At 54.3% G+C, this 26669-nt stretch overlaps 1 protein-coding gene across 1 annotated transcript in view; it reads left to right on the top strand.

The window, feature by feature from the left end:
• Nucleotides 1-17365, top strand: part of TTBK1 (tau tubulin kinase 1) — a 35374-nt gene extending 18009 nt beyond the window's left edge. The window contains exons 13-14 of the mRNA XM_057699636.1: nucleotides 14787-16357; nucleotides 16978-17365. Coding sequence (XP_057555619.1) covers nucleotides 14787-16357; nucleotides 16978-17365 — 1959 coding nt within the window. The remainder of the gene's footprint in view (nucleotides 1-14786; nucleotides 16358-16977) is intronic.
• Nucleotides 17366-26669: the final 9304 nt, after the last annotated feature.

The following is a 26669-nucleotide window of genomic DNA, read 5'->3' as shown; positions in this document are numbered from 1 at the left end:
ACCGGAATCACAGTTTGTGGAACTCCCCCCCCATCCTGTAATGTCGCTAGCTTAAGTGGCTCAGGGCAGGCAGGAAGTTTCTATAGGGACCCCACCCTGCCGCCTTTCTGCAAGGATGCCCCTCCTGATCCCAGCTCTGTCTGCTCGGTGTCTGATGTGTGAACTTCCTCCTATGAGCACCTGCAACTCTGGTCACCTACCCCCGTGGGGAGCAGGGACAAGGACAACGTGGAACCAGGCAGTTTTAGAGCATCTATTGGTCTATCTGAAGTACCATGATACTTTAATTTTTTTTTCTTACACACACACCTCGCTTGCTTCTCTCTGGAATTTAAGGTGCAAATTAGAAGTGGCCAGGAAAGCTAGGGCAGAGGGGAGAGCAGCGGACAGAGTGTGTCATTTGGGGGAGGGATGTTTACCCTCCTTTACCGGTTGTCTCTGGCTGATAAGCCGGCGGGTCAACATTCCCTGAGTACATGGACATTTGTTTGGCAGCCCCTAGAGCATTTCCCTGCCACGTGTGCAAGGGGCTGGGGGACAAAGATGAATCAGGCTCCACAGACCTGCCCTTTTGGAGCTCACAGCCAAGGGGGTGGGGTGGGGATGCCAAGGTGGAGACACAATGTTTACAGTCAAGGGCCACAGGGAGATAACAGAGAACTCTCCTCTGCTGGGAACAGGGAGCCAGCCTGCCTGGGAAGCTGGGTTGGCCTCACGGACATGACAATTCAGAGGAGCATTGAGGACAGGGAGGTGGCCACAAGTGGTGCCTGGCCTGAAAGGGCAGGAGCACGCTGAGGCTAAATCCCTCTGGCAGCTGACCAAATTCTGCCTGAGATGCTGAACTCAAGCCACCCCTATGTTCTGTGAGAGGGGCTGTGGGTAATTGTGGGCACTTGTAGTGCTCAGTATCCCTAGGTGGGCCTTGGACCCCTAACCGTCAGTGCATGCAGACCAGTTCAGAAGGATCCTACACTTGGCCACAGAGAAGCTGGAAGGGAAAGCAGAGTGAGGGCAAAGACAATGCTACAGAATATTCTGTCTCCTCCCCCTTTCTGTGGAGGTTCCATGCTGGGTCCCTGGACCCCCATTTGATGGCCTCAGGGGCCCCCTCCTCCTCAGCCCTCTAGCAGCTGGCCCAGCCAGTCCTCACTGCCCCGCCTAAAGCTATGTAAACTGACCTCAGTCTCAGGAAGAGCTAGGGGTCAGGCTGGGAAAAGTCTGATGACAGCCAAGTCACCATTCCCACCCCCACATGCCTGGGACACTGAGCCCCACTTTCCCTTTTCCCTTTGAGGGCACGAGGGCAGCAGGGCACAGGGATTCTTCCCAGCAGTGGCCAAGTGAGGCAGCCGAACCCTGCCATGTGGCTCAACCTTGGAGAGGACAGGGAAAAAGCCACCTAGGAGAAATGAGTTCAACTGACTCCTCCACCCTCCAGTCCTCTATCCCTTTCTTCATTCTCAAGAGTGATTTAAAGGGTAATAAAACAGCTCACATGACACATCATTTACACCATGGCCAGCACTGTTCTAACAGCTTTGCACATTATAACATCTAACCCTCATAATGGTCCTATGATGTAGGAACCATAGTTACCTCCATTTTACAGATGAGGAAGCTGAGGCATGAAGTAAAGTAACTTGCTTGAGGTCACCCAGGTAGTAAGTGGTGGAGTTGGGATTCAAACATAAGTAGCTGGACTTCAGAGTCCTACCCTTCTGCTACATTGTCACTGAGACCCTGACCACCCCCTGTCATGGGGGCAGGGGTGCCACCGTAGAGGGCATGTAGCTGGGGTTCTTTAGACCTCATGAGGGGCCTGGAGTCCAGCTGAGAAGACCGATGGTGCACAGATGCTAATGCATTTTAGAGCGGCCTTCCTGGGGGGCTGGGTTTCCCTAGCCCAGAGGAACCCCCAGCTATGTAGAGCTAAGCCAGGAAGGCATGCCGGAGAAGGTGAGTGACCAAGGTCTCTGCAAGGAGACCATGGTGTGAGGAGGAGGCGGGGGAAAGGCTTTGGAGGCCGGAGCCTAGATTGTGAGGCAGGAAAGCACGGTCTGCATCCCCCTGCACCCTGCAGGACCCTGCCCACCTGCCCGGGACGCCGGCGCCGCAGGGGCTGTCAGCGGTGGGGTGGCCCCCCGAGACGGAGCTGTCGAGTCTGTGCCTGACGCCTCTTTTCCCTCCACTCTCTTGGTCTCTTTCAGTTGGAGGAGGACAGACTCTCGGGGCACTCCCTCCCGCGGTACAGCCCCCTGCGACGACTGGCGTCCTCCGTGTTCTCCTCCTCCACGCTGGAGACCGAGCATTACCCTCACCCTGGCAGCGGCGGCTCCTCCGGTTCCCTCATTCAGCGCAGCCGCTCGGCGGAGAGCAGCCCCGTGCGGGCGCCCCACCGGCGCCACGCGCCCCTGGCCGCCGGCAACCACAGACTCGTGCCCTCGGTGCTCCGCATCTCGCGGTCACAGCTGCAGCAGGTGTGGGCCCGCTTCACCCACAAGACCTAGGCTGAGCACCCCCCCCTCCTGGAGGGGGCAGGTGGGGGGGGTGGGGAGCAGGCAGAGGCCGTCGTTCCTTCCCAGGACGCAATAATCACACACTCACACACCCCGTCCCTCCCCATCATGCAATACAGCCCCCTAAGACGTTGGCCCAAGGTACTGTAACCCCCCCACCCCTCACCCTCCATCGTCTCCCTTTGCTTGGTGCCAGCCAAATGGTGCAGGGACGGGTGGGGCTGTTGGTGCAGTTTCTGGGACAGGACAGGGGCCCTGGGCTAGAGCCACCAGTGGGTCCAGAGTCCAGTGGAAACCAAGGTGTCAGGGAGAGGCATGCTGGGTCAGAGTTAGTCTGGAATCGGGCTTATTCTTTTTAATCTGTGATCTCTTGGCATGGCTGGGCCTGGTCCACCCTTGAGGGGGTTGCCAGGAGACTGGTCCCTTTTGGTGTGCTGTGTGTCTGTCTGTCTGTGTGGGGCAAGGCGTGTGGTCCTGTGTGTGAGACGGGGACTTGGCTAGCCAGCTTTGGGGTTTGTTGGGGAAGTGCCTCTACACTCAGTGATGTCGGGAGAAGCCCTGTGACCCAGTGAGCCCTTCCCAAGCCATTGTCACAGAGGACAGAGTCCTTGCCCTCCCATATGTCAACCCAGAGGCCTGGCGCTCAGTCCACTGTAGGCTGCCCTTCCCCCAAGGCATATGCGCCATCACCCACTGGTGGGATTGGTTACCTGGCCCAGCTCCTCAGGAACTGAGCAAGCATGAACAGGGGCCTGGGATCTGCCCCTGAAAGCGAGCTGGAGCCTCGGGGTAAGAGGACCCCATCTAGTAGCAGAGGCAGAGAGGGTGGTTGTTAAGGATGAGGTGAGACCTGTGAACTCAGGACAAATTCCAGACACAGCAGCCCCACGACTGCCCCGCTCAGAGGGTGACTCCTTCCTGTGGGTGCTCAGCCAAGTTTTTTGCCCCTCGGGGTGGTGGTGAAGACAGCACCTGGTAGGTTGGTCGGATCTGGAGATGGGTGGGGGATCAGGATGCCAGATTGCTTATGCTCTTTCTGCCTGTTTCTCGGCACCCAGCCTGTCACTGCAGGGACCCTCAAGGTTCTCTTTCTTCATTCCTGCCCATGTCAGCCAGCACCTCTGTTCCCCTGGGAAATGGGGCAGTGGTGAAGATGGCTCCAAGAAGGGTATAGGGAGGGAAGGAGGGGAGCAGGCCTGAAGGTTTGCAAAATGTTTATTGCAGTAAGGTTGCATCTGTGTGTGTGCTTGTGTACGTGCAGGTACACTTACGAATATGAGTGTGCTTATGTATGAGCATTTGTGCATGTGGCAGGGTTGCCATGGATAGATGCTCAGGCTGTGCATTGCACAACTCCAGGGAGTGCCATTTATGTAGACCCCAATGTGAATGGCATCCACCGAAGTTGCACAGTGCTGCAGTCCTCTGTGTGTGTGTGTGTGTGTGCATGTGTGTGTGTGTGTGTGTGTGTGTTAGGGAGTCAGAAAGATGTTTGTGCAGTCCTTGCTAGTTTCCTGTGTACCCACTATCATCCTGGCTCCTCTTTCTTCCTCCTTCTCCTCTTGATGTCTGCTTCCCTCCCAACTCATCTCCATTCAGCTCCTGTCTCTGGTTGGGGGAGAGGCCTCAGGGCCCCTGCCCCAGCCTAGGGATATCATAGTGGGTGGGCAGTGCCCTGAACCAAACTCTGCTCATACACGGCTCATCCATGTGAGCTACGCCCGCACCCACCACACTCCTTTCTCCAAAATCTGTTTCTTTTTGAGGATATCTGGGCCAAGAGCACCCTCCCCATCTATGAATGAAAGCCAGACTTGGGCCTACCTCCATCCCCACTGCTCACTTTTGAATTTCCCCAAGTCCGAGCCTCTGCTGCCCTCAGGGATGTTTCGGGTGGCTCTGCATCCTGCAGTGGCAGGAGGTAGAGGAGGGGTCAGGGTAGAGCCTTCAAGAAAAGAGAGAAAACACAAAGCACAAAGGTGAGGGGGTGAGATGGACAGTAGCCCTACTCCCCACCATCTGGCACTGCCCCCTTCTCCCCATTACTCTATGGCCCTCTTTCCATCCTCTCAGGCTAGTGGCAGGGGCTGAAATGAAGAGGAATCTGTCCACCAGCCACTCCAAAAGTCAGCAGCAGCAGGGGCAGGGCCCCTGCTATCTGGGATTAGATGAAACCAAGCACTCTGTTATCCGGCATTTCCTTCCAGAGGGTTCCACTACCCAACCCTGAGCACAGCTCCCACTCAGTGACCAGAACCCGGAGGTACTCTAAGATCCCAAAGTGCCTTGTGACATATCAAAGATGATGGCACTAACTTCAGCCTTGTTTTAGCATTAAACACATATTACTGTTTCCAAAGTTTTTGGAGGTGGGGAATCCTGTTTAGCATTCCTAAAGTGGCTGAATTTTCAAACACACACACACACACTCACACTCACACACACCCCACAACTGATAACTGTGGGAGAGGGTGTGTCCTTAAAAGTAAGATCATGATTCAAAACATTTTGTCCTTTGGGGGACATCCTTTTACATGCCCTCCGTAGTGGAGGAGATACTGTCTTATAAGCCATAAAGCTCTGAGCTAACCGGAAGTGATCTTGATAATATTACTACCTTTTGAGGGTAGCTTTGACTTTTGGAACATCTAAGGCCATTTTAAGCCACGTGTGCTGGAGTAAGTTCATGTGAACCTCAGCAGAGTTCTGCATGGTTTGGAGTCAGGGTACCTGTCTATAGGTCCCAGGCTGGATAGGGAAATTGTGAGCCTGCAGTGTTGTCGGGCTCCTTTTTCTAAAGGGTTTCCCAAAGAAGAGGCCAGAGTGTTTCAAGAAATGATACCCTGCTTGGGGAAGGCACATAGCCTCCCCAAGGTCAGCTTTGAAAAGAATCAGCACTCTTCATTGTATTGGAAAACGATATTTTCATACTTTAAAATCACATCCTGCATGTAGTGGTGGCTTCCACTTATTAATTAATTTATTTTATTTAACAGTCACTGGCACACAAAGCTTATTATGTGCCAGGCAGTGATCTAAGCACTTTACAAAAATAACTTGTTTAATCCTCATAATAGCCTAGGAAGTAGATCCCAGTATTATCTGCATTAAATGGATTAATCAGAATATCTAATTTACAAAAGCGTATTAAAAACCCCACCAATGCCGAATAACTGAGGTCTTGTTTGATAGGAGTTTTAAAGCGTTTTAGTCTGTGTATTGGTCTGTTTACTATTTACCTTCCATTCTGGTTGGCCCCTCCTCGCTCTGTCTAGGAAGAAAGAAGTTGTTTATGAGTCAGACTCTCCTTCCTTCTCCATTCCACCTTGGCATGGGATGGAGTCCAGGTGGGGGTCACTCCAGAGTACTGGGGTTTGTTGAAATGGCTGGACCCTGTCTCTCCAGAGACCCCAACCTCTCAATCCCACATGGCCTGAAGCATTCCGTAGAAGCTCTGGAGATTAGGTGGGCAGCGCAGAGTTCCCGTGAGAAAGCAGATGCTCAAAACCCTGTCCTCGGTGGTATTGGTGGAATCCTTGGGCTCAGGCTCACAGGCGGGGCAGGTACTGACATTGGTGACCACTGACCTGAAAGATGTGAGATGAGCGTCACCAGCTCACATGTCAGCAGGAGCCAGTGTCCGGGAGAGGGCCCTTGTGGAGACTGTGGTAAACAGAGGGATCCCCACCATCCTCAGCTCAGCCAACTGTTGCCAGTAGCTTCCGATTTATACGTGAAATCTCACAATTTTTAATTATTGGCATCTAATTTTTTAAAAGCAACAACTTTTTTAAAGAAAAATCACTGTGTGAGCTAAACAAAACTGGTTTACAGGCAGAGACCCTGAACTCAGTGTGAATCTCTCTGAGTCTGAGGACTGCCCCCTACCCTGCCATCTATCCAGGGCTGTTGTACTCAATGGGGACAGTGTTCTTCCCCAGGAACTCAAACTGGGTGGGCTTCTTAAGAGGAGGCAGCTCATGGCCAGTGGGGATGTGTGCTGTGTGTACATGTCAGTGAGCTCATGGTGTGTGTGCCTAAGTGTGTGTGTGGGCCAGTGGATTTGTTCGTGGCAAGTGGGGTCTTCCTCAGAAGGACCAGTATTTTCTCTGTGGGACAGAACCCTGCATCAGTGAAAAATGCTCTAGTAAATACTCAGTAATGAACAGACACCCCCACCCACTTAAGGCAGCTTGGGTCACAGCAATAACCACTCAACACTCACCCCAACCGCTAGCATCCTGAACCCAGCAATCTCCTTTGCATTTCCAGTTGTGCGGAAAAGGGGAATAGCCTTGTCCAGCACATGGGGGAATGGTGGAAACTCTGAGCCATGCTGGTACATTAACCCTTGCTCCCCCAGCCAAGAGGGGCAGGCCCCTCCAATCCCAGGAAAAGCCAGGGTTCCTCACCGTGGAGGGGCCCAGTACCCTCATTTGCTATTTCTCTCCTCTGCTCTGCTTAGGTCCCCTTTTCTGGAGAGGGGTGTACTCTCTGCCCAGGCAGTGGTTGGGGGGGCCTGGGCCACCGGGGTGGGCAGAAAGAGCTGTGGCAATGTGTCTATATTGGGTGGTCAGGGGAGGGGACCATGCTTAGGGAGTATATGGGGACCCCTGGCTGTGGGAGCATAGAGAATGCTGTATCCCTTGCTGTCCTTGGGTTGACTTGGTACCTGAGGATGGAAGCATAGACCCCTAAGGTGGGCCTGAATACCACCCCACCCCACCCCTAACTCCACTGAGATTCTAACCCATAGGGAAGGAATCAGCCCGCCCCCATTGGCAGTCCTTGGTAACAAGGAGTTGGGGGGCTTGTCCCTAAAGTCTGCATTATTCCCATTAGGGACAGAGGTGCCCCCTGGGACTGATGGGGTCAGCCTCTGAAAATTTTAAAGCATCCTTCTCCCTAAGGGAGAGGCTCCCAGCCTGAGGACCACATCCCTCAAATATCCCAAATGGTTTCCCACACCACCCAGTGGGCTTCCCAGCTTAGGGAGCCCCTGAGCCTGAATGGCCCCAGCGCCCCAAGGAAGAGTTAAGAAGCAGTGAGGGAAGAGGGGCAATGAAACCCAAAGGACTATGGGAACCTTCCCAGACCTCCGCTTCCACTTTTCCACTTGGTTCCGCCGTGCGTCCCACCACCTACCCTCCCTTTTACCTGCACAGGTATGGGGGTGCGGGGGCTGGGGTTCACCTTGCCGCTAACAGGCCCTCGCGCTCTCTTTCTCTCTCTCTCTCTCTCACACACACACACACACACACACACACACACACACACACACACACACACACAGTAGCTGCACGCACACTTCATGCACTCTCCGGACAGCAAACTAGCGGCCCCCGGCCCAGGAGAGCGCGAGGATCGTGTCTCCGGGCCCCTCTCGCAGGTTTACCACTGTATCTGGACCCCCATCCACCACATTCCTCTCTGTCCCCGCGGCCGTCGCACTGGGAATGTACGTTCCGTCTTTTTTAACTAGCTGCTACGCGGCGTGACCAGGGTACCGCCCGGCCTCCGAGCACCCTTCGCTCGAGCCCCTCACGTCGTCAGAAGCCTCCCTCTCGGGCACCCCGACGTGTGCTACCCGAGGGGGTGTCCGCCTCTGCGCCCCGCCCCCGCCGAGCTGCCTGCTGCTAAAGCCCTCCCCCGGTTATCGCCCCCCCGCCCCGCGCTACGATTGTGTTAGCTTCCCCTCCACGGGCTCTCGGCCGCAGGGTCCCTGGCCTGGGGCAGGGCGGGGCGGGGCTGGAGTGGTGGCTCGCTCCTCAGTGCTCCAGGGCAGGATGCTGATGAGGGCTGGGAGGGGAGGCTGGCCAATGCTCTGGGCTCGAAGAGCCCATGTCGCCCACCCCCTGATTCCTGTTACCTCACCGCCTACATGGCTGCCCCCTCCCCGCCCCAAATAATTGGCCTTGCAATTGGATGCCAAAGAGCCCAGAGTTGAGGGGGAGCCAGGCTTTGAGTCTAGGTCTCTCAGAGCCACCCAACACCCCCTTTTGGCCCAAGCCCCAGCGTCCGTGTCTCCTGCCCCACCTCACTTACACCACTGAGGGCCCTGGAGGTCCCCAAACATGCCCCCACTTCCAGCTCTTCTCTCTCCCCCCCGCCCCCGAAAATAAAACTCAGGGACCAACATCTGCTTCCTTTGCACTTGCTCCGTCGACCCCTACCCCCCTTTCCACTTGGAGGGGCTTCCGAGGGGGAGGAGGCGGGGTTCAGGGCCCTTGTGGCTAACAGTATTGAGCGAGGAGAGGGGTGCCCCTGCCCCCTGAGAGGTGAGACTGGTGGGATGGGGAAACTCAGCCCTGGGGCCCAGCTGAGCCTTTTCCCTCCAGGGACCCGAGGAGCCCCTCCCAGCGTTGGGAGACAACTCCTGACCGAGGTGGAGAGGGGAGCTAGGGATGGGAAGGGGGTTGGCAAGAGGACCTCCCTCCCGGAGGTCCCGGATCCCAGCCTGTTTATTCCTGGGCCTTCCCATCCCATCATAACCACCACTTCCCCGTTTTGTACTGCAATAATACTGTATTATAAGCTTGCACTATGTCCCGACCCTGGCCAGCATAAGCATGCAAGAAAAACTCAAAACCACACACACACACACACAGATGGGACGCTTGTTTCTTTTTTGTTTGTTTGTTTCTGTTTTTGTTTCTTTCTCTCTCTCTCCGGGGTGCGTCCTCAGCGTACAGAGCGGCGTCGGGGGGGCCCCCCCGGGCCCGGGTAGAAGAGCATGCACTGAGCCCCCGCCCCTAGACTGCGAGTACTGTATAAATCCAACACTTGAAACCGACACGCACACGCGCGCGGCGCCGCCGGGGTGGGGGTGGGACACGGACACGCACCCCCGCGCACACGGCCACGCACAGGCGGGGGTGGGGGGCGCCCCGCCGTCACGCGTCGCTGTGCGAGGGATCTTGTGCCTTTTAAAGTCCCTGTATGTTAATGCAGACAATCCGGAGAGCTTGTGTACTACCAAATCCTGATTAAAGACGCCTTCCAGGAGCTTGCGCTTCGCCTGCTTTCTTTCACCCTCCTCTTTCCTAACCCACCATTCGACGCAGAACCAATTCTGGGGTCGCCGGGCTGGCCAGAGGGCAGGGACTAATCTTTTGCTGACTCAGAGATGGGGTGGGGGGGCAAATTCCAGATCAATGGATCCAGCCCCACACCTACCTCAACCAGCAGCTAAGCAGGATAGATGGGGAGGGGGAAGGGGACCGTAGGAGGTTTCAGCCTAGTTGGACTTGAGCAACCCTCACGGAGCGGCTGGCTGTCTCCTTTCTTCCGCAGGAGGGCTTTGGGCGGGGGTGAGGGTGGGGGGGTGTGGACTCTGGTCTCTGGGGCCAACTCCAAATCGCCAGCTTGCTGGAGGGGGGATGAGGAGTAGGAGGGTGGGCGCACTAATCGCTTCTCGATGGATCAGACAACTGAGGCCAAGTGTGTGGTGGGGGTGGGAAGCCAGAATGCCAGAGGGCCCTGTTGGGGGGCCACGGGAACCTTCCCCCGCCCCCTGCTTTGATGGGGAATCTGAAGTAGCCCTGGTTTGGGGGAGAATGGGGATCAGTGAGAGAGTGGGTTGTGCAGAGCCAGGGGAATGCAGGGATAGAATGTGGGTTGAGGGAGAACAGGTTAAGGAGAGGGGTGGGACACAAAGAAGGAGAGGATTGCAGAGACTTTGGAGACTGCAGAGAGAGAGGGTGAAAGTGGAGGGGGGGGTCCTCCATCCCACCCCTGCAGGCCTGCAGCCAAAGCACCAAAAAAGGAAGATACTTTACTCCTTGGAGCCTAAAGCAATTGTGGGGGCAGAAGAAGGGCAAGCTACAGCTGCAATTCTTGACCCCCAGAGCACTTAGAATGTCCCTATGCTGTTAGATCCTTGCCCTGGGGCAGCCAGGGAGGGGTTGGGGACCCTGAGATCTGGGGGTCAAGTATGTGAGTATCTGTAGAGACCTAGGGTAGGCAGCTGCCTTCCCAGGTAATCTTACCCCTTCCACCCAGATGACTGCCATAGGCCAGTACACCAGGGGTGGGTGGCACCCCTAGGTGTAGGGTGGAGGAACAGAGGGAGAGTTTTTGGCTTGGCAGAAGTGGTTTGAGAGTAGAGACCCAGACAGAGAGATGAAGAACCTAGGGAAGGCACAGGTGGGGAGAGGAGGCTACTCTGTTGACTTCTCATCTCCAATTTTCAGTCTAGGAAATTACAGCAATTGGGGGGGGGTGGGTTTCCCCTCGGGGAGGGGAGATGGGAGGTATGTGCTGGGCAGTTGCTGAGGGAGGAGGTGGGGCACTGCTGTGAGAGGCACAAAGCCCTCCCCACCCTGCAGTGAGGGAGGGGTGGGATGTCAGACTTCACACTCCTCTTGTCCCTCAGCATCCTGCCTTCTTTGACCTTGGGACTGTGGGCTGATGTGCAGTGCACAGTACCTGGGCTTGGCTATGGTCCAGGCAGGAGAGTTGCTCAATGCATGCTGTGTGGGGATGGGTGTATGTGGAGTAACCTGTCTCCAGTGTCAAAGCAGAGAAGTCAAGGCTGAGGAGAGCCCAGTTTTGTTGGTGGCAGGGGCAGTTCAGAGTCTGGTCCATCTACCTCCATTCATTTTTCCAGCTGACTGGAGTAAACACAGACTTGGGCTGAGCTCTGAAGCTGGTGAGGCCACATGCCATGGCTCTGGACTCAGCGGAGGCAGGGGGAGGGCTGAGGCTTTCATTCTGTCTGAGTGTCTCAGCTCCAAAGGCCTGCTTCCCCTCCCACAGGATTCACCCTCACCACATCTGCCTTTGGCCAAACTCCATCAGGATCACCAGGGAGCTTTGAAACAGATTGCTGGACCTCATCTCTGACCTACAAAATCTGGGGAGTAGGACTCAGGACTCTTTTTTTTTTTAAGCACCCCCAGTAATGCTGTGCCAAGCAGGCCCAACCACAGTAAGCAAACTGAAATCATATAGGGTCACTGCCATGGGAAGGGAGCAGGAAGGTGTGAGCTTCCCCAGACCCCAACCTCCCCTTGGTGACACCCAGCACAGTTTCTTCCCTCTGAGATAGAATGGGGGAGTGTCACTGCTGTCCCCCTTCCATGGTGTCCTCAGGCCTATAAGGCCAAGTGCACAGAGGCTGTCCAGTTATCACTGACTGATTGAATGATCACATTCAATCACAGGATCACATGGGTGAATGGATAAAAAAATACTCATTGGGCACAAGTATCCAGGAGAGGCCAGAAAGGGTGAGGGAGGACTTCTAGCTCTCTGAGGAGGGAGGCCAGGCCTGGCCCTCCCCAACATGGAGCCAGATGGGGAGGGGCTTTGAAACAGAAAACCCAACATGCCCAGGCCAGGGTGAGCTTGACTGTGATCCTTAGGGTAAACCTGTCCCTACTCAGGTTCACAGCTCTGCTAAAGGGCAGAGTGTCCTGAATTTCGTCACATGGGAGGGTGGGAGGCCAGTAAGGCAATGAGAAGAATTCTGAGTTCTGGGCTTCCCTGGTTGGTGTGCTCTGTGACTTGGGCATGCCGATGCCTCTCTCTAGACCTCCGTTTCCCAGTCTGATATTATCAGTGATGCCTGATTTCCGGTTCTCATCCCTCATCCCTCCCAGGTAATGGAAGGGGAGGGCTTTGAGATGAAAGGAGAGAGGGTTCCAGCTATGATCATCTAATGTGGGCACTGTGAGCAGAGGGTCCATCCTATGCATGGGGCTTTTCCAGAGAGATCTAAGAACTGGCCAGATGGCAGGGGAAAAGGTGGTTCTAACAGGGATGCCCAAAGTGTCAGAGATGGGGCAGGGGAAAAAGGCAGAGGTTCTGCTGAGAAAAATAGCTTGGTGGGGTTGAAGGATATCCCTGCTGGGTAGGATGTATCTGGTGCTGGGAGGGTGAGTTCTGAGTCAGACAAGAGAAAAAACATAATGAGAACACACATAATGAGATCCAGAGTGTGCCGGGGCCCTGTCCAGTGTCTGATGCTATCTTGTCTTGTATCACTCCTCCCCACTCCATCAAGGCCTCATTGATGGTCTGATTGTGAGGAAGATTATGGCAGTTAAGGAGGGGAGAAGTCACAGCCTTGGGCAAATCTTGGCCTTGGGGATTCCTTCCTCTCCACCAGCCTTTGGGCGGACAGCACAGAGACCTCAGCTGGGAGAGCCCCTTCTTTCCCCACCCCCCATAGGTATGGCATCTAGGAGTTTCTGGGGTTGAGGAGGGAGGCAATGATCTTCACACCAGAGTGACCAGGGCAGGGGGTAGGAGGGGGGTGGGGAGGGAGCTAACATTTATCAACCAACTGCTATAAGCCAGACTCACTGCTCATATGACCTCATTTATGGTCACAGCCTTTGTGGAGAATGCATTATCCCCATTTAACTTCCTAATCTAGAGGTTTCACACTACGTGACGACAAAGACTGGATCTGTGTTATTGATCCACAAATTCACAGCCTCTAACACAGTGGCCAAGACTAGACATTCAAGGACTTCTTGAATGAATGAATGAATGAATGAATGAATGAAAAACGCTTAAGGGGCTCAGTGCTTATCAAGAAAGAGAGCCATGTAAACACATGCATGTGAAATAGAGGGTGGAAGGTTCTATGATGAAAGGATATGGGAAAACAAGTAGAGTGATGAAGTCTGCTTGGTGGGTGGACAAGAAGCTTTTGGGAAAATGAGCTGTTTGAGCTGGGTTCTGGAGGAAGAATAGGAATTTGTCATGTCAATAGAGAGAGTGAGAGGGACCATTGGGTAGAGGAAACTGCCTAGGGAAAGACCCAGAAGTTTGAGATGCATGATGCAGTTAGTGAACTGCTGGAATGTAAGTGGGGACCAGAGGGTGCTGCTCGAAGTGATGCTGGAGCAGAAGGTAGGAGCCAGATCATGGGGTGGAGGTGAAGAGGGGGTGGGGGGGGGTGGGGATGCTCATGTGCCAAGCCAAGGATTGAAACTGTCTCCTGAGGACTGTGGGGCCCATAGTTTCTGCAGGTTTAAGCAGAGAGAAATGGGATCAGATTTAAGTTTCAGGAAGATCACTTGGGCAGCTGTAGAAAGAACAGATGGGCAATGCAGAATGGGAAAAACAGGCTGGTGGCTGGGGAACCACCAAGCAGGACAGGGCTGTGCCCATGGGGATAGGGCAGCAGACACAGATGTTCAAGAGGAATGGCTGGCAGGACTCCCTGAGAGGCTGGATGGCACCTGAAGGTGTTGGAGCCCCTCCAGGGCTTCTGGTCTGCATGGACTGTGTTTATGAAAACAGAGGCCCTGTGTGTTCACAAGGCTTACAAAGTGCTGGACACCATCAGTACCATCCCACCAGGAACAAAGCCATGTTAGCCCTGATGGGGCCTGGTGCACTGTGGGTGCCTGGGGATGTGTGTGATTGACAAGGGTGGAGCTAGAGAAGACATAGCAGCTGAGGTCCTGATAAGATGGTCAGGCCTTTGAGTGTGGAAGGAAGGAGGCTAAAGGGAGATGTGTCAAAAATCTAGAAAACCAAGGACATGCCTTCACATTGTCAAGGACTCTGCACAAAGCTTTAAAGGGAAAAACTTAATCAAGTGAAAAGAAATTGCCTTTCATAGGCTGGCTGTGAGTTTCTGGAGGAAGTGTAGACTCAAAACACGCCTATAGAGGACCGGAAAATTCCTGGCTGACAGGCAGGTGGGAAGGGGACTGGAGTTCCAGGGGCCCAGCTTGCACTTTGAGAGGTGAAGGACAGCCTGAATGTTGCCCTGTCTGACAGGCTCTGGTGGCCCTGGCAGCCAGCTCCCTGGCTGCAGAGGAACTGTGCCCTGTAAGGAGGCAGTGAGGGCTGACCCAGACACTTGCTGCCCCTCTCTGGACCTGGTTTCCTCATCTGCAAAAGGGAGGGTTGATCTGCACGGTGGCTATGATGGCGTGCAGTTGTCATTTTCTTCTGTTGATTGAACTAGAGTCGGCTCTGGGTTTCAGGATATATGTGGGATACAGGTGAGGAGTGGGGGTAAAGGGGAGACTGATAGATAGAAAAGCCACCAGGATCAAGGCCTGGGACCTCAGGGGACCTGGAGCATGGACACAGTCATTCATCAGAGATTTACTGAGCACTTACTAGGTGCCAGGGGCCATTCCAGGCCCTGGGGATAGAGCAATGAACAAAACAGCCCCAGCACATGCTCTAGTGGAACTCACACTCTCATGGGCCTCCCACCCTGGGGGTATAGTCAGGCCTTCTCCGGCCCAGGATGGGGGGATGACCTCAGTGGGTCCCTGTGTGTGCCCCTTGCAGGTATTCTCTGTGGCGCCCCCATTTGAGGTGAATGGTCTCCCACGAGCTGTGCCCCTGAGCCTGCCCTATCAGGACTTCAAGAAGGATCTCTCCGATTACCGCGAACGGGCTCGGCTGCTCAACAGGGTCCGGAGGGTGGGCTTCTCGCACGTGCTACTCACCACCTCCCAGGTCCCGCTGGCTCCTGTTCAGCCTCAGACGAATGGGAAAGAGGAAGAGGAAGAAGAGGAGGAGGAGGAGGAAGAGGAGGAGGAGGAAGAGGAAGAAGAAGAGGAAGAAGAAGAGGAGGAAGAGGAGGAGGAAGAGGAGGAAGAAGAGGAGGAAGAGGAGGAGGAGGAGGAGGCAGTGGCCTTGGGGGAGGTGCTCGGGCCACACAGTGGCTCTAGCAGTGAGGGCAGCGAGAGGAGCACGGACCGGAGCCAGGAGGGGGCCCCATCCACACTGCTGGCTGATGATCAGAAAGAGTCCAGGGGCCGGGCCTCCATGGCTGACGGGGACCTGGAACCTGAGGAGGGCTCCAAAACGCTGGTGCTTGTCTCCCCTGGCGACATGAAGAAGTCGCCCGTCACTGCCGATCTGGCCCCCGACCCTGACCTGGGCACTCTGGCTGTCCTCACTCCTCAGCACGAGCGGCCCCAGCCCACCGGCAGCCAGCTGGACGTGTCTGAGCCAGGCACTCTGTCCTCTGTCCTCAAGTCTGAGCCCAAGCCCCCTGGGCCTGGGACAGGGCTGGGGGCTGGGGCAGTGACCATAGGGGCAGGGGGAGTGGCAGTCACCTCCTCACCCTTCACCAAAGTCGAGAGGACCTTTGTGCACATTGCAGAGAAAACCCACCTCAATGTCATGTCTTCTGGTGGACAAGCCTCCCGGTCTGAGGAGCTCAGTGCTGGGGGCGAGCTGGGCCTGGAGGTGCCCTCTGATGGGAGGGCTGCAGAGGAGGGGGCCGCTGTGCACCTGGAGAACGGCATTGCCCTATCAGGGTTGGAGAGCTGTGTCCTGGCTGCCCCCCCTGAGAGCAGCCCCTTGGAGATGACCACAGACTCACTGCCCAATGGCCCAGCCCTTGCCGATGGGTCAGCCCTGGAGTCCCTGCAGGAGCCAGGCCCTGAGAAACTTGCCACCATCTCCCCCAGTCGCCATGCCATGCCAGGCCCTCGCCCCAGGAGCCGAATCCCTGTCCTGCTGTCTGAGGAGGACACGGGCTCGGAGCCCTCCGGCTCACTATCCGCCAAAGAGAGGTGGGGCAAGAGGGCCCGACCACAGCAGGACCTGGCGCGGCTGGTGATGGAGAAGAGGCAGGGCCGCCTGCTGTTGCGCCTGGCCTCTGGGGCCTCATCCTCTTCCAGTGAGGAGCAGCGCCGTGCCTCTGAGACGCTCTCAGGCACAGGCTCCGAGGAGGACACGCCTGCCTCCGAGCCTGCGGTGACCAGGAAAGCTGGTCGCCCAGCTGCCACCCGGAGCCGGATCCCCCGCCCTATCAGCGTCCGTATGCCCACGCCTGCCGCAGCCCAGCAGCCCCCTGACAGACTCCAAGGCGCAGCCCCAGCATCTGACACAGCCATCACCAGCAGGTGAGAAACCGCTGCCAGTCCCAGGGTGGGCAGAGGGTGACCACAGAAGGCCTCCAGCAGCAGAGGCTTCCCCGGAGCCAAGGGCTGTTGATAATTCAGGAAGGACCCTCAGCCACACCTCCTGTCCACCACCTCCCCAACTAAGGCTCTCTTCTGACTCAGGTCCCACCCCTGTCACTGGGCTCAAGGGAGTGGCTGCAGTGAGTGTGTTTGGACAGGTGCCAAGGAGGCCAGGCTTGGGAAAGGTTGATGGGGGCCAGTGGGGTCCCCGCACAGCCTCTGGTGTGCCACGGGGCATTTGAGGCCAAAGGATAAAGGCCAGAATAGTTGGGAGAAAACAATATTCATATTAATATAAACAGAGACATCAAGGAAAACCTGCAGCAAGCTCTTTTGGTGGCAGCCTGGGAGTCTGTGGCCCTTAGAGGTTCCATTCTGGAGGATGGGGCACCATGCATGCCTCAGTTTATCCATCTGTGCCAAGGCCTCCTCAGTTTCATCCAGCTCTGAGGATGCAGGACTCTGGAGCTCAGTGCCCAGGGAGATTCTGAAAATATCTCTTCTTTTGTTTCTTTGCCCTCCTCTTGTCTCTTGCCTTCTGCCCTCCACACCTTCCGCAGGCTCCAGCTGCAGAAGCCCCCGGGGACGGCCACTGCTGCTGACCTCCGTCCCAAACAGCCCCTCGGCCGTGGCCCAGGCCCGGGGCGAGCCCAAGCCGGCACCAGGCCCTCAGCCCCGCGAAGTCCCGGCCTCCCCGCCTCCTCCGCGCACCATCCCAGCGCGTCCCCCAGGAGCCGGTCCCTGTCCCGCAAAGAGAGCCCCTCCCCCTCGCACCAGGCCCGGCCCGGGCCCCCCCCACCCCGGGGCGCCCCGCAGTCCCGGGCCCAGCCTGAAGGCACCCCCTCCCCGGGGGCCTCCAAGAAAGGACCCAGAGGGAAACTCCAGACTCAGCGCGCAGCAACCAAAGGCCGGGCGGGGGTCGCGGAGGGCCGGGCTGGGGCCAGATAATGACGCGCGCGGCTCTCCGCGGCCCCCCACCCTCACCCTGGCCCCCACCCGCCGCCGGCCACACTGGAACAGCTCCCAGCACAGCCTTACGCGCCGGACGCGCGCCACCCGCGGCCCCAGCTTCCCGCCTGCACCCGCGAGGACGCGCGCCAGCACACGCCGCGCCCACCCGCCGGCCCTGCCGAAGGGGGCACCGCGCCGCGGGGGGAGCGCCCGCCTCCCCATCCTTCCCCGTTTCCGCCCCTCCCGCTGCTGCCTTTCAGGTGGGGCAGGCTCACCCTCTGCCCCGGGCAAGGTTCAGCGACTCTTCACCAAGGACTCCACGAATGGGGACGCCCTGCTCACCCACCAGGCCTCTGCTGCTCTCCATGCCCCCCCCCCCCCCGGGAACTCTCTGCTTACACATCCCTCGGCGCCTTTCCCTCCTCCTGACCCTCTTCCAGCCAAAGCTCCCCCCATCCCTTTTCGGAAAGGCAGCCTCAAATTCCAAAGGGGAAGCTCCAGCCTCCCACTAGGGGTTAATCCCACAATCTCCTGGGAGCTGGTGGTTGGAAAGGCCTCTTCTCAGCTGCCAGACAAGGGCTGGGGAGGTGAGACCTAGGAGCCATTGGTCTACTCAGGTGTGAGGGGGCAAGTCTGACCCGCCCCAAAGTCAGCACCATCCTGGACACCCCTGTGAGAGGTAGTGGGCAGGTGATGGGGAAAGGGTGCTCCCTTACACTGCTAGGGTGTAAAGGCCCCTCCCCCTAAGTTTGTGGGGGGCCTTAGTGGGAACCATTAAGTGTGTGTGGGCTGCCTTCCTGGGCAAGTATTTCCCACTGGGAAGTTGGAGGGGTGCTTTATAAAAGGTGTCACCCCTTCCCTTTGTCCCCTGATCTAGTGCTCAGGACCCCTCACCAACAGGAATTCCTTCATGCTGTCTAACCTCAATCTTGCCTACTGCAGTTTCAGTCAGCTCTCCTCTCTCTCCTGAATTCAGTGGAGGTGGAGAATGGCTGGTTATCATCTCTGTGCTGGCCCTTTGGAGATTCAGGGACTCAGTTCTGGCTCGGTCACCCTCCCTGTCCTCCTGGCTGTGGGGAGTGGGCTGGATCAGACCATCGTCTCCCCCAGTGGGACAGAGAACAGAAATAGGCAGACAGACAGACAGCCGGCCCCTGGACTCAAGGCAGAAGGGCCCTTCTAACTTCCAGATTGTATGCTTGTGTGATGGGTCCAGCCCCAGTCCCCTCTGCCTCCAGCTCACCCTTCGGCCTGTCCGCTCTTGTCCTAATCCCAACCCACGCAGCTGAGCAGTCCTTGCAGCGGGCGAGGCCTGTGCTGCTCCATGAATGGATGTGGGGCCTCCTCCTGGGTCTGGCTCCTGCAGAGTTCATCCCAACTCATCATCAGTCCCAACGGCCTACATCCGGGCCAAGGGGCTGCAGAAGGGATAGCCAACCCTGCCCATCTGGGACAGGTCCCCTGCAGGCCTCCTCCATCCTCAGCACCCACAGCCTCTGTGCCCTGGCCTGGCCCCTCTGTTCTTCCCTGGGTCACAGAGAGCAAGGCAAGACAACCAGGGGAAGAGGAAGAAAGGCCCCAGCCTGCCCTAGTGGTCTGGCAGCATCCAGCTACCATCACTTAGGAGGATGCCCTTGAGGAAACTGGCCCTGAGAGAAGACTGTCGGTGCCAGCTGAAGCCCCTGATGGAGAGTCGGCAGGCTTGGGCAGCTGCTTCTATGTCAAGGTGGTGGTTTCTCTGCAGACCAGCCCAGGGGAGGACTCCAGTTGGATGGCCTTCGAGGTTCACCCTATGCTGATGCAGAAGCTCCCAGAACACTCAGGAAACCTCTCTGGACAGAGCCCTCTTTGTCAACCCGAGACCCTCCCAAGGCCTCTACTGCCCTCTGGGTCCAGCAGAGGGGGTGGAGGAGGGGTCACTCCCTCCCACCTAGAGCTTCTCCGAATGACAATCAGCTCGTGCCAGGTGGGGACCAGGGCGTGACCCCTGGTGCCCAGGTCCTGGGCCTGCTCCTTGCCACCAACCGAACCGTGAATGTAGAGCCCCCAGCCTCACCCCTGCCCCAGGACCAACAACACCCCCGAGGAAAAAGGGGGAGGCCTGAGAGATCCCCAGGCCCATCCCACCCCCTAGCTTCACCCAGCACTGGAGCTGGCCAGAGACGCAAAACCCTGTCTGCCCTTGGGATTCCGGACCTCCCTAGGGCTCCCAACTGACCTCAGGCCTCTGCGTCATTCAATGTCACCGAGGTGGGGGGAGGAGAGGAAGGGACGAGTGTGCAATGACAGGGCTAGGGGACGCTGCTTCTCTCCCCTGGAGGATCCAGGGCAGAGGAAACCACACCTTCCAGTGCCCCCACCCCCAGCTGCAGCTTCTTCCCCCTTGGGCACCCATTGCCCCCCACCAAGCCCTGGCAGTCCTGAGCGCCTTCTCTATAAAAGAGTGTCACACTACCACCACCACACCCCTCCAGCACTGCCTCATCGCCACAGCCTGTGTCACAGGCTCGGATGCAGTTCTGCTCATCCCAGAACATGTCTCCCCTCCCCAGTTGCACTGTGCACGAAGAGGGTGCAGGCGAGGAGCCATGCCCCAAACACGTGGGCTGCCCCCTTCCCAGCTCCTCGCAGGGGCCTGGCTTGCTCAGTCTTCTCAGCTCCTGGGACCAGCCCTAGTGGGCATGGGGTGGGGGGCAGAGAGTTGCACTTCCCCTCCCCCCTGGGGAAGCCACTGAAGAATGTTTACATGCCAAAAAGAATGTAACACCCTCCCCCACCCCTCCTAGTCACTGCATGGCCTCTGCCCACCTTGCACCTGTCCACCCCCACCCCAACACCCTGGAAGCCGCTGTCATGATTAGATTGGGTCTCGGAAGGGAAGTAGCCATCACACCATTAAAAAGCCTGTGGACCTTTCTTTCTGTTGGCCTGGACTCTTTTTCCTTTGGGAGAGAGGGCAAAGCCCAGGCCCTGGGGCTGGGGGTAGGCAGGAGAGAGCAGGTTGGTAGGAAAGTGGGAAGGGACTGTCACGGAGGCAGATTGTCTACAGAAGAGGACACGGAAGCTCAGCATGGATACAGGAAACTTGCTCAGGGTTACACTGGTGGAAGGGGATGGCCCTGTTGCCTCTGATAGCAAAGTTCAGCCTCTCTTGGTTCCCCTGGCTCCCAGAGACTCTAAGTCTAGCTTTGTGCAGAGAGGGAGAGGGGAAGAATTTTCATTGCCCCCAAAATTAACAGACAAAAGTACAGGTGTTTGAACACAAGTACAGCAGCTTATAGGCAAGGAAGAATAATGGTCATTATTCTAGCAAAATCTGTGAAAATCACAAATGAACAGAGCCTCCACTCCTAGAAATGTATCCTATGGATATTCTATGAACTCGCAAAATTATGTGTGCCCCAAGTTAGTCATAGCAGTATTCTTTGAACTCCACAAAGCCTCATCTGCAATTCCAAAAGCCAAAAAGTTCTGAAACTTGAGAGTCTTCCCATTAGATTGGCATAAAGTCATTTGGTATCAAAACCTGCCGAGACCATTTATAGTCTTTATTAATTCCACTTATCATACATGTTTGGAAATATTAATGTGTTTGATTATGAAGTGATATGGGGTGCTGCCTTAGATCACATGAGGATGTTTCATAATATATGGAATATGCACTGAATTGCCTTTCTAAATATAAATATGTTCTGGATTTTAAAAGATTTTCAGTGGTTTGGGTAAGAGACTGTGGACCTGTAAAAGCAAGTGTTCAGAAGCAATCTAAATGTCTGTTAACTGGGGCCCATTAGTAGAGCATGGCCACCCATGTGACATCGTGGGGTTCTGTGCAGCTCTCCAGTGAGGGAGGTGGCTTTTGTATATAGTAAAAGAACTGTGTGTGTAATGTCCACCAATTTAGATGAGTTAGAGGCCTCTGGTTGCTTGGGGAGATGAGCTGGGGGGAGGGAGGCTGCCGTGCAGTGTGCTTGCTGTACTTTTTGCATTTTGGACCCTAGGTTCACTATGTGTGAATCTTTCACCTAGGCAGTACATAAACAATTTCTGTCCCAGGGCAGGCTCCCAGCCTTGTCTGGGATCAGAGAGAAAAGGCCTCACGCTTTGATACTCTGCTCTCCCTCCGAGAAGACCACTCCACCACAGCTCTGACATCCCGGAATGTGTAACCATCTCCTGTTTCCCTCCGTGGCCTCCTGGGCTGCTCTTTCTTTTGATGTGATGCAAGGGGGCTCTAGGGCCTGATTCACTAGCTTTCAGTGGGGCCCCCACCTTCCTTTTTGTTCAAAAATGTCAAATGCAGGTCATATTTGTAGTAAAAAGGCAACTGCTAAAAGCATATAAAATAAAACATGAAAGCTTCCCATCCACAAATCTAATCATCTAGAGGTGACCCCTGTGAATGGCTTGGTGTGTACCATCTCAGACCTCCTTTTATGTATATAATAATAGCACTCTCTCCATATATATTTCTTATAAATAGATGAGCATATTATACCTACCATTCTGAAACATGAGTTTTACACCCAACAAGGTCTTAAAATACAGCTCTTCCTTGTTTTTAGTATACTATAGTTGTACAACCGATCATCACAATCAATTTTAGAACATATCCATCACCCCAGAAAGAAACTCCATACCTGTTAGTAGTCACGCCCATTTCCCCCCAACCCCTCCAGCCCTAGGCAACCACCAATCTACTTTCTGTCTCTATATAGATTTGCCTATTTTGGACATTTTGTATCATTGGAATCACACCATATATGGCTCTTTGTGACTGCCTTCTTTGCACAGCATGTTTCCAAGATTCATCCATATTAGTTTTTATCAGTACCTCATTCCTTTTTAGGGCTGAATGATATTCTGTTGTATGGATATATCACATTTTGTTTATCCATTCATCAACTGATGGACTTTGGGTTGCTTCTACCTTTAGGCTATTATGAATAATGCTGCTATGAACATACGTTTACAAGTGTTTGTGTGAGCATGGGTTTTCATTTTTCTTGGGTATATATATCTAAGTATATAGGTAGAGTAGAGAATAGAATTGCTGGGTTAGATGGTAACTCTGTGTTTAACATGCTGAGGAATTACCAAACTTTTCCACAAAGGCCATCCCATTTTACTTTCCCACAAGCAATGTAGGAGGACCCTCGTGTTCTTTTTAATGCCTATGTAATGGTCTGTGACATGAATGTTCTACCATCTATCTAACTAGCTCCACATTGAGCTTTCATTAGATTCTTTCCAGCTTTTCACTATTTCAAATAGTGCCAAAATAAACATCCTGGCTCCAGTCTTTGCGTACGTCTGCAAGTCTAATTCTAGGAGAAAGCCCCAGAATAATCAAGTAGATGAAAATTATCTTGTTCTATTTTTAATTTCTTTGATTATTATGAATGAATGAAAGAATGCTGTGTATGGTTTATTCATTGTTGTTTAGCATGCCTTCAATCATTCATTCATTCAACTAATTCTGAGCCCCACATATACCAGAGGCTATGCTGGACATGGGACACCACCCAGGAACTGAGAAAAGCAGTGTGCCCTCTAGGAGGTGGTTGTAAATTAACTTTCACTTTCCATGAGGCTCTATGTGCGCTGATACATGAGGCTCGGGTAGGGCCTCCCAGGCCAGACTGCAAATTTGAAGAAAGCCCCCCGATGAATATGACTCTTAGACTGAATTTTGAAGGAGAAACAGTAGTTGGCCAGATGAAGAGCAGTGGGGGCAAGGTGTGGAGGTGTGAGGACTATATGTGGTTCAGTGTGGTGGTCACTGGCATGATTCAGAGAGTAAAGAGAGGAGTGAAGAGGGGCAGGACCAGACCTGGGGCAGGGGTAGGCTATGCCAAGGAGGACAGCTTTAGAGGGTCGCAGAGTGCCCCTGCTCACCCTCGTCCCCCAGAAGCTTGAGACCTGTGAGGCACACACCTCCCTGACACCTTGCTTCACACGTAAGGACCTGCCCAGCCCCCCGCTGATCTTTTCCCCACTTCCTCAGAAAGACTACCTTTTCTGTCCTATGGCCAAGAGAGCTCTGAGGACAGTGGCACAGAGAAATAAGTGGCTCGAGCAAGGTTCCTCAATCAGGGGCTTAATAGGGGTCAAAAGACCCAGGACACTGGAGGGGCATTTGTTGGTAAAGAGAGGCCCTTTGGGGACACTCTGGAAAAGAGAGCAGAGTGGGAATGTGGAGGGTGTCATGTCTCTGATCATCATACACTGGGGCCTGCTGAGATTTTCCCATTGGCTACTCAGGAGTCAAGGCCAGGATAAGAGCGGAGACCAAGCCAAGACTGAAGGATGGTCAAGATGACCTTCTAAGTCCTCAGCCGATGCAGGAGCCTAGTCTTGCCCATGGTGATGCGATGATGGAGGAGGAGAATCTGCATGGTCAGATTTCTCTCTCCCATAAGTCATAGAGAAATATGAGACAAGCCCACTTTCATCATTTCCAGGTGGCATCTTCTGCATTCTTCCTCATCCCATGTACAATTAAGCCCAAAGTAGTGTAACATCACCCACTGCTACCACTGTCAATTTGACCACAATCACCACCTCTATGTCCATTACCCACTCCTAACTCTATTACCCGCCATTACCAGCACCCTTATTACTCAAATCACAGATATCCTTCTCGTCATCTGCAGTCACCACCACCATCACCATCACCATCGCCACCACTAGGCTCTGATGACACAATTAACAAGAGAGACAGAATTCTTCTTCTCCAGGAGCTTACATATCTTCAGTATAAGCACCACCACCATTTTCACCATCATCACCACCACCACCACCATCCGTATCATCTACCACATAACCCTCATCACCACCACTGCCCTCGTAACCACATCACTATTACCACTATCCCTAGCCCCGTACCCCTCATCCCTACTCCAATCACCATCATTTCTGCCATCAGTATTCCCACCTCCATCACTGGTATACCATCCCATTACCATATTTGCCACTACAATGGATTCTATCATGACCACCATCATCAATGTAGGAAATGATTACATGGATTGTAGCAATGATTAACGGTCAGTGAAGCCCCAGGTAAGACAGGGAGGTCACGCAGTGGAAAGAGAGGCAAAAGAGTAAGAAATCCTAAAGTGTGAGAAGTCCCTATTATAAGCAGTCCCAAATAGGGAACTGTTTATCCCAGGAACTTATTCTTTCCCAGACCCTCCAACAGTTCTAATGTAATTTCAAGTAAGGAGTTATTTTTACAGTGCACAAGGCTCCTTTTCATCTAGTCTGGTATAAATGAGGGTCTCCTTCCATCTTGGCCTCTGAGCCCAGGTTTGGATTCCCAGGTTGGAGGGTCATGGGGATGGTTAAAAATTTAATCAAAACCAGCTCTTGACTGATGATTCAGAGCTGATCTGTCTTCTGGTTAGACTCTTGGCATTTCATACCTTGCTTGTCCTCGCTTGTCCAGCTTCCAAACATCACTGTCATTGTCACCACCATTCCTTGATGACATCAAAGAGGAGAGCTGCCATCTGGGGTGGAGGCAGGGAATAAGATGAAGCTGGGGTACAGTTAGTACCAAATGACTCTCTGTAGAAAGGGGCTGCAGATTGAGATCTGAGTTTCCTAGAAGCCAATGCAAAGAGGGAGAGGCGACTATTAGCTATGTCTCATGTTAAGGCAGGAGAGTAACCTCCACTATGAAAACGAAGGCACCACAGCCAATGCCTGGGGTTGGCCTCATTGGCTGTTCTCTCTGGCTGTGGAAAAAACCTCAGCGTATTCCCCTGTGGAATAGCTGGATGGACCATGGTGATGAGATGGCTGCAAAACTTACCCCTCAGGAACTGCAAACAGTTATGGTATTTTACATTTTTATAGAAATGATTACATAGTATCAAATGAGGGAGGAACCAACCATGTGGGGGTCACATGTGGTGACAGCAAGAGGGAAGGAGTTTCTCACTCTTGAACTGGTCTCCAGGGTGGCTGGGGCATCCACCAGGTGAATAGGAGGGAGGCCAGGGCTGCCCTCAGAACTGCACCCAGGGAACTGGAGGGAATGGGGCATGGTGGAGAGGGATCAGAGACAGACTCAGGGAGAGGAGTCATATGGGGGGGCCGGTGAGGGGGGGCGTCATATGTGCCAAGCTAGGGAGCTGGAATTTCACCCTCCAGCAGAGGCAGCTGGCAAAGGTTTTTTATTTGTTTGTTTGTTTTTGATGTGGACCATTTTAAAAGTCTTTATCGAATTTGTTACAATATTGCTTCTGTTTCATGTTTTGGTTTTTTGACCAGGAGGCATGTGGGATCCTAGCTCCCTGACCAGGGATGGAACCCACGCGCCTTGCATTGGAAGGTGAAGTCTTAACCACTGGACCACCAGGGAAGTCCTATAGTGATAGGTTTCAAAAAGATATTACCCTGTCAGATTTGCGTTTTTAAATGTTCATTGTGGTGGGTGTGTGGTGGGTTGAGAGGGGTGAGAATGGAGGCAGGGGGGTTTGTATCACTTGTTTTAACCCCCCTGCTGGACTACACACTCACTGAGGGCAGGGACTGTGGCTGAGGTTGCACTAGAGATTCAATATCTCTTACTATTATCACCTCCTGTCACCACCACCAAATCACCGCCCTCACTCGAAAGCCTATTTAGCAGCACCATTAACAGACACCATGTCAACAATTTAGCTCATTTCCCATAGCTTTCTCAGGGAGCCCAGCCTTGTGCAGACTGGAACATCTCCAGCTCAGCAGCTTGGGTCAAAGGCCTGGGCCAGAGTCGGGGGTCCTGGTCGTCTCTTCAACTCTGCTGCTGAGAATCTGCGTGACCCCAGCAAGCCGTGTTCCCAGCCTCCCAAATCATTTTCCTTATCTGTTCAAGGTGGGGGCTAGATTAAGTAAGAGGTTTTAAAATATTTTTGTAGCTTGGGCTTATTAGAAGCTTATTTGCCAATCTGGCTTTTAGAGAACCAGATCAGAATAAATCTGACATTGCTGGCTTCCCCTGTGCTTTTGCAGCAAGGGCTATGAATGAGAATTGAGTGGGGAGGTCAGACAAACTCTGAGTCTTAGGCGTTCATTGCAGGCAACTATGCCAGGACCTAGGCAAACCCTTTCCTTCCCTACCACCCCTCTCCCACCCACCAGGGGGTAATCTGGGAAGCTCCTGAAATAGGGGCAGAGGGTAGGCAGAAGGGACTGTGTATATGGGAAAGCCCTGAGTGAAAAAGCGAGAGGGTGATGGGTCTGGGATTCCCAGATCAGCCGGGCTGCCAAGTGTGGTTCCAGGTGTGTCTCAGGCCAGGGCATGAGCTCC

The sequence above is a fragment of the Hippopotamus amphibius genome, chromosome 11 (genome assembly GCF_030028045.1).
Source record: "Hippopotamus amphibius kiboko isolate mHipAmp2 chromosome 11, mHipAmp2.hap2, whole genome shotgun sequence".
NCBI lineage: Eukaryota > Metazoa > Chordata > Mammalia > Artiodactyla > Hippopotamidae > Hippopotamus > Hippopotamus amphibius.
Note: the sequence above shows the minus strand (reverse complement) of the source record. Positions and strands in the feature narration are given on the sequence as shown.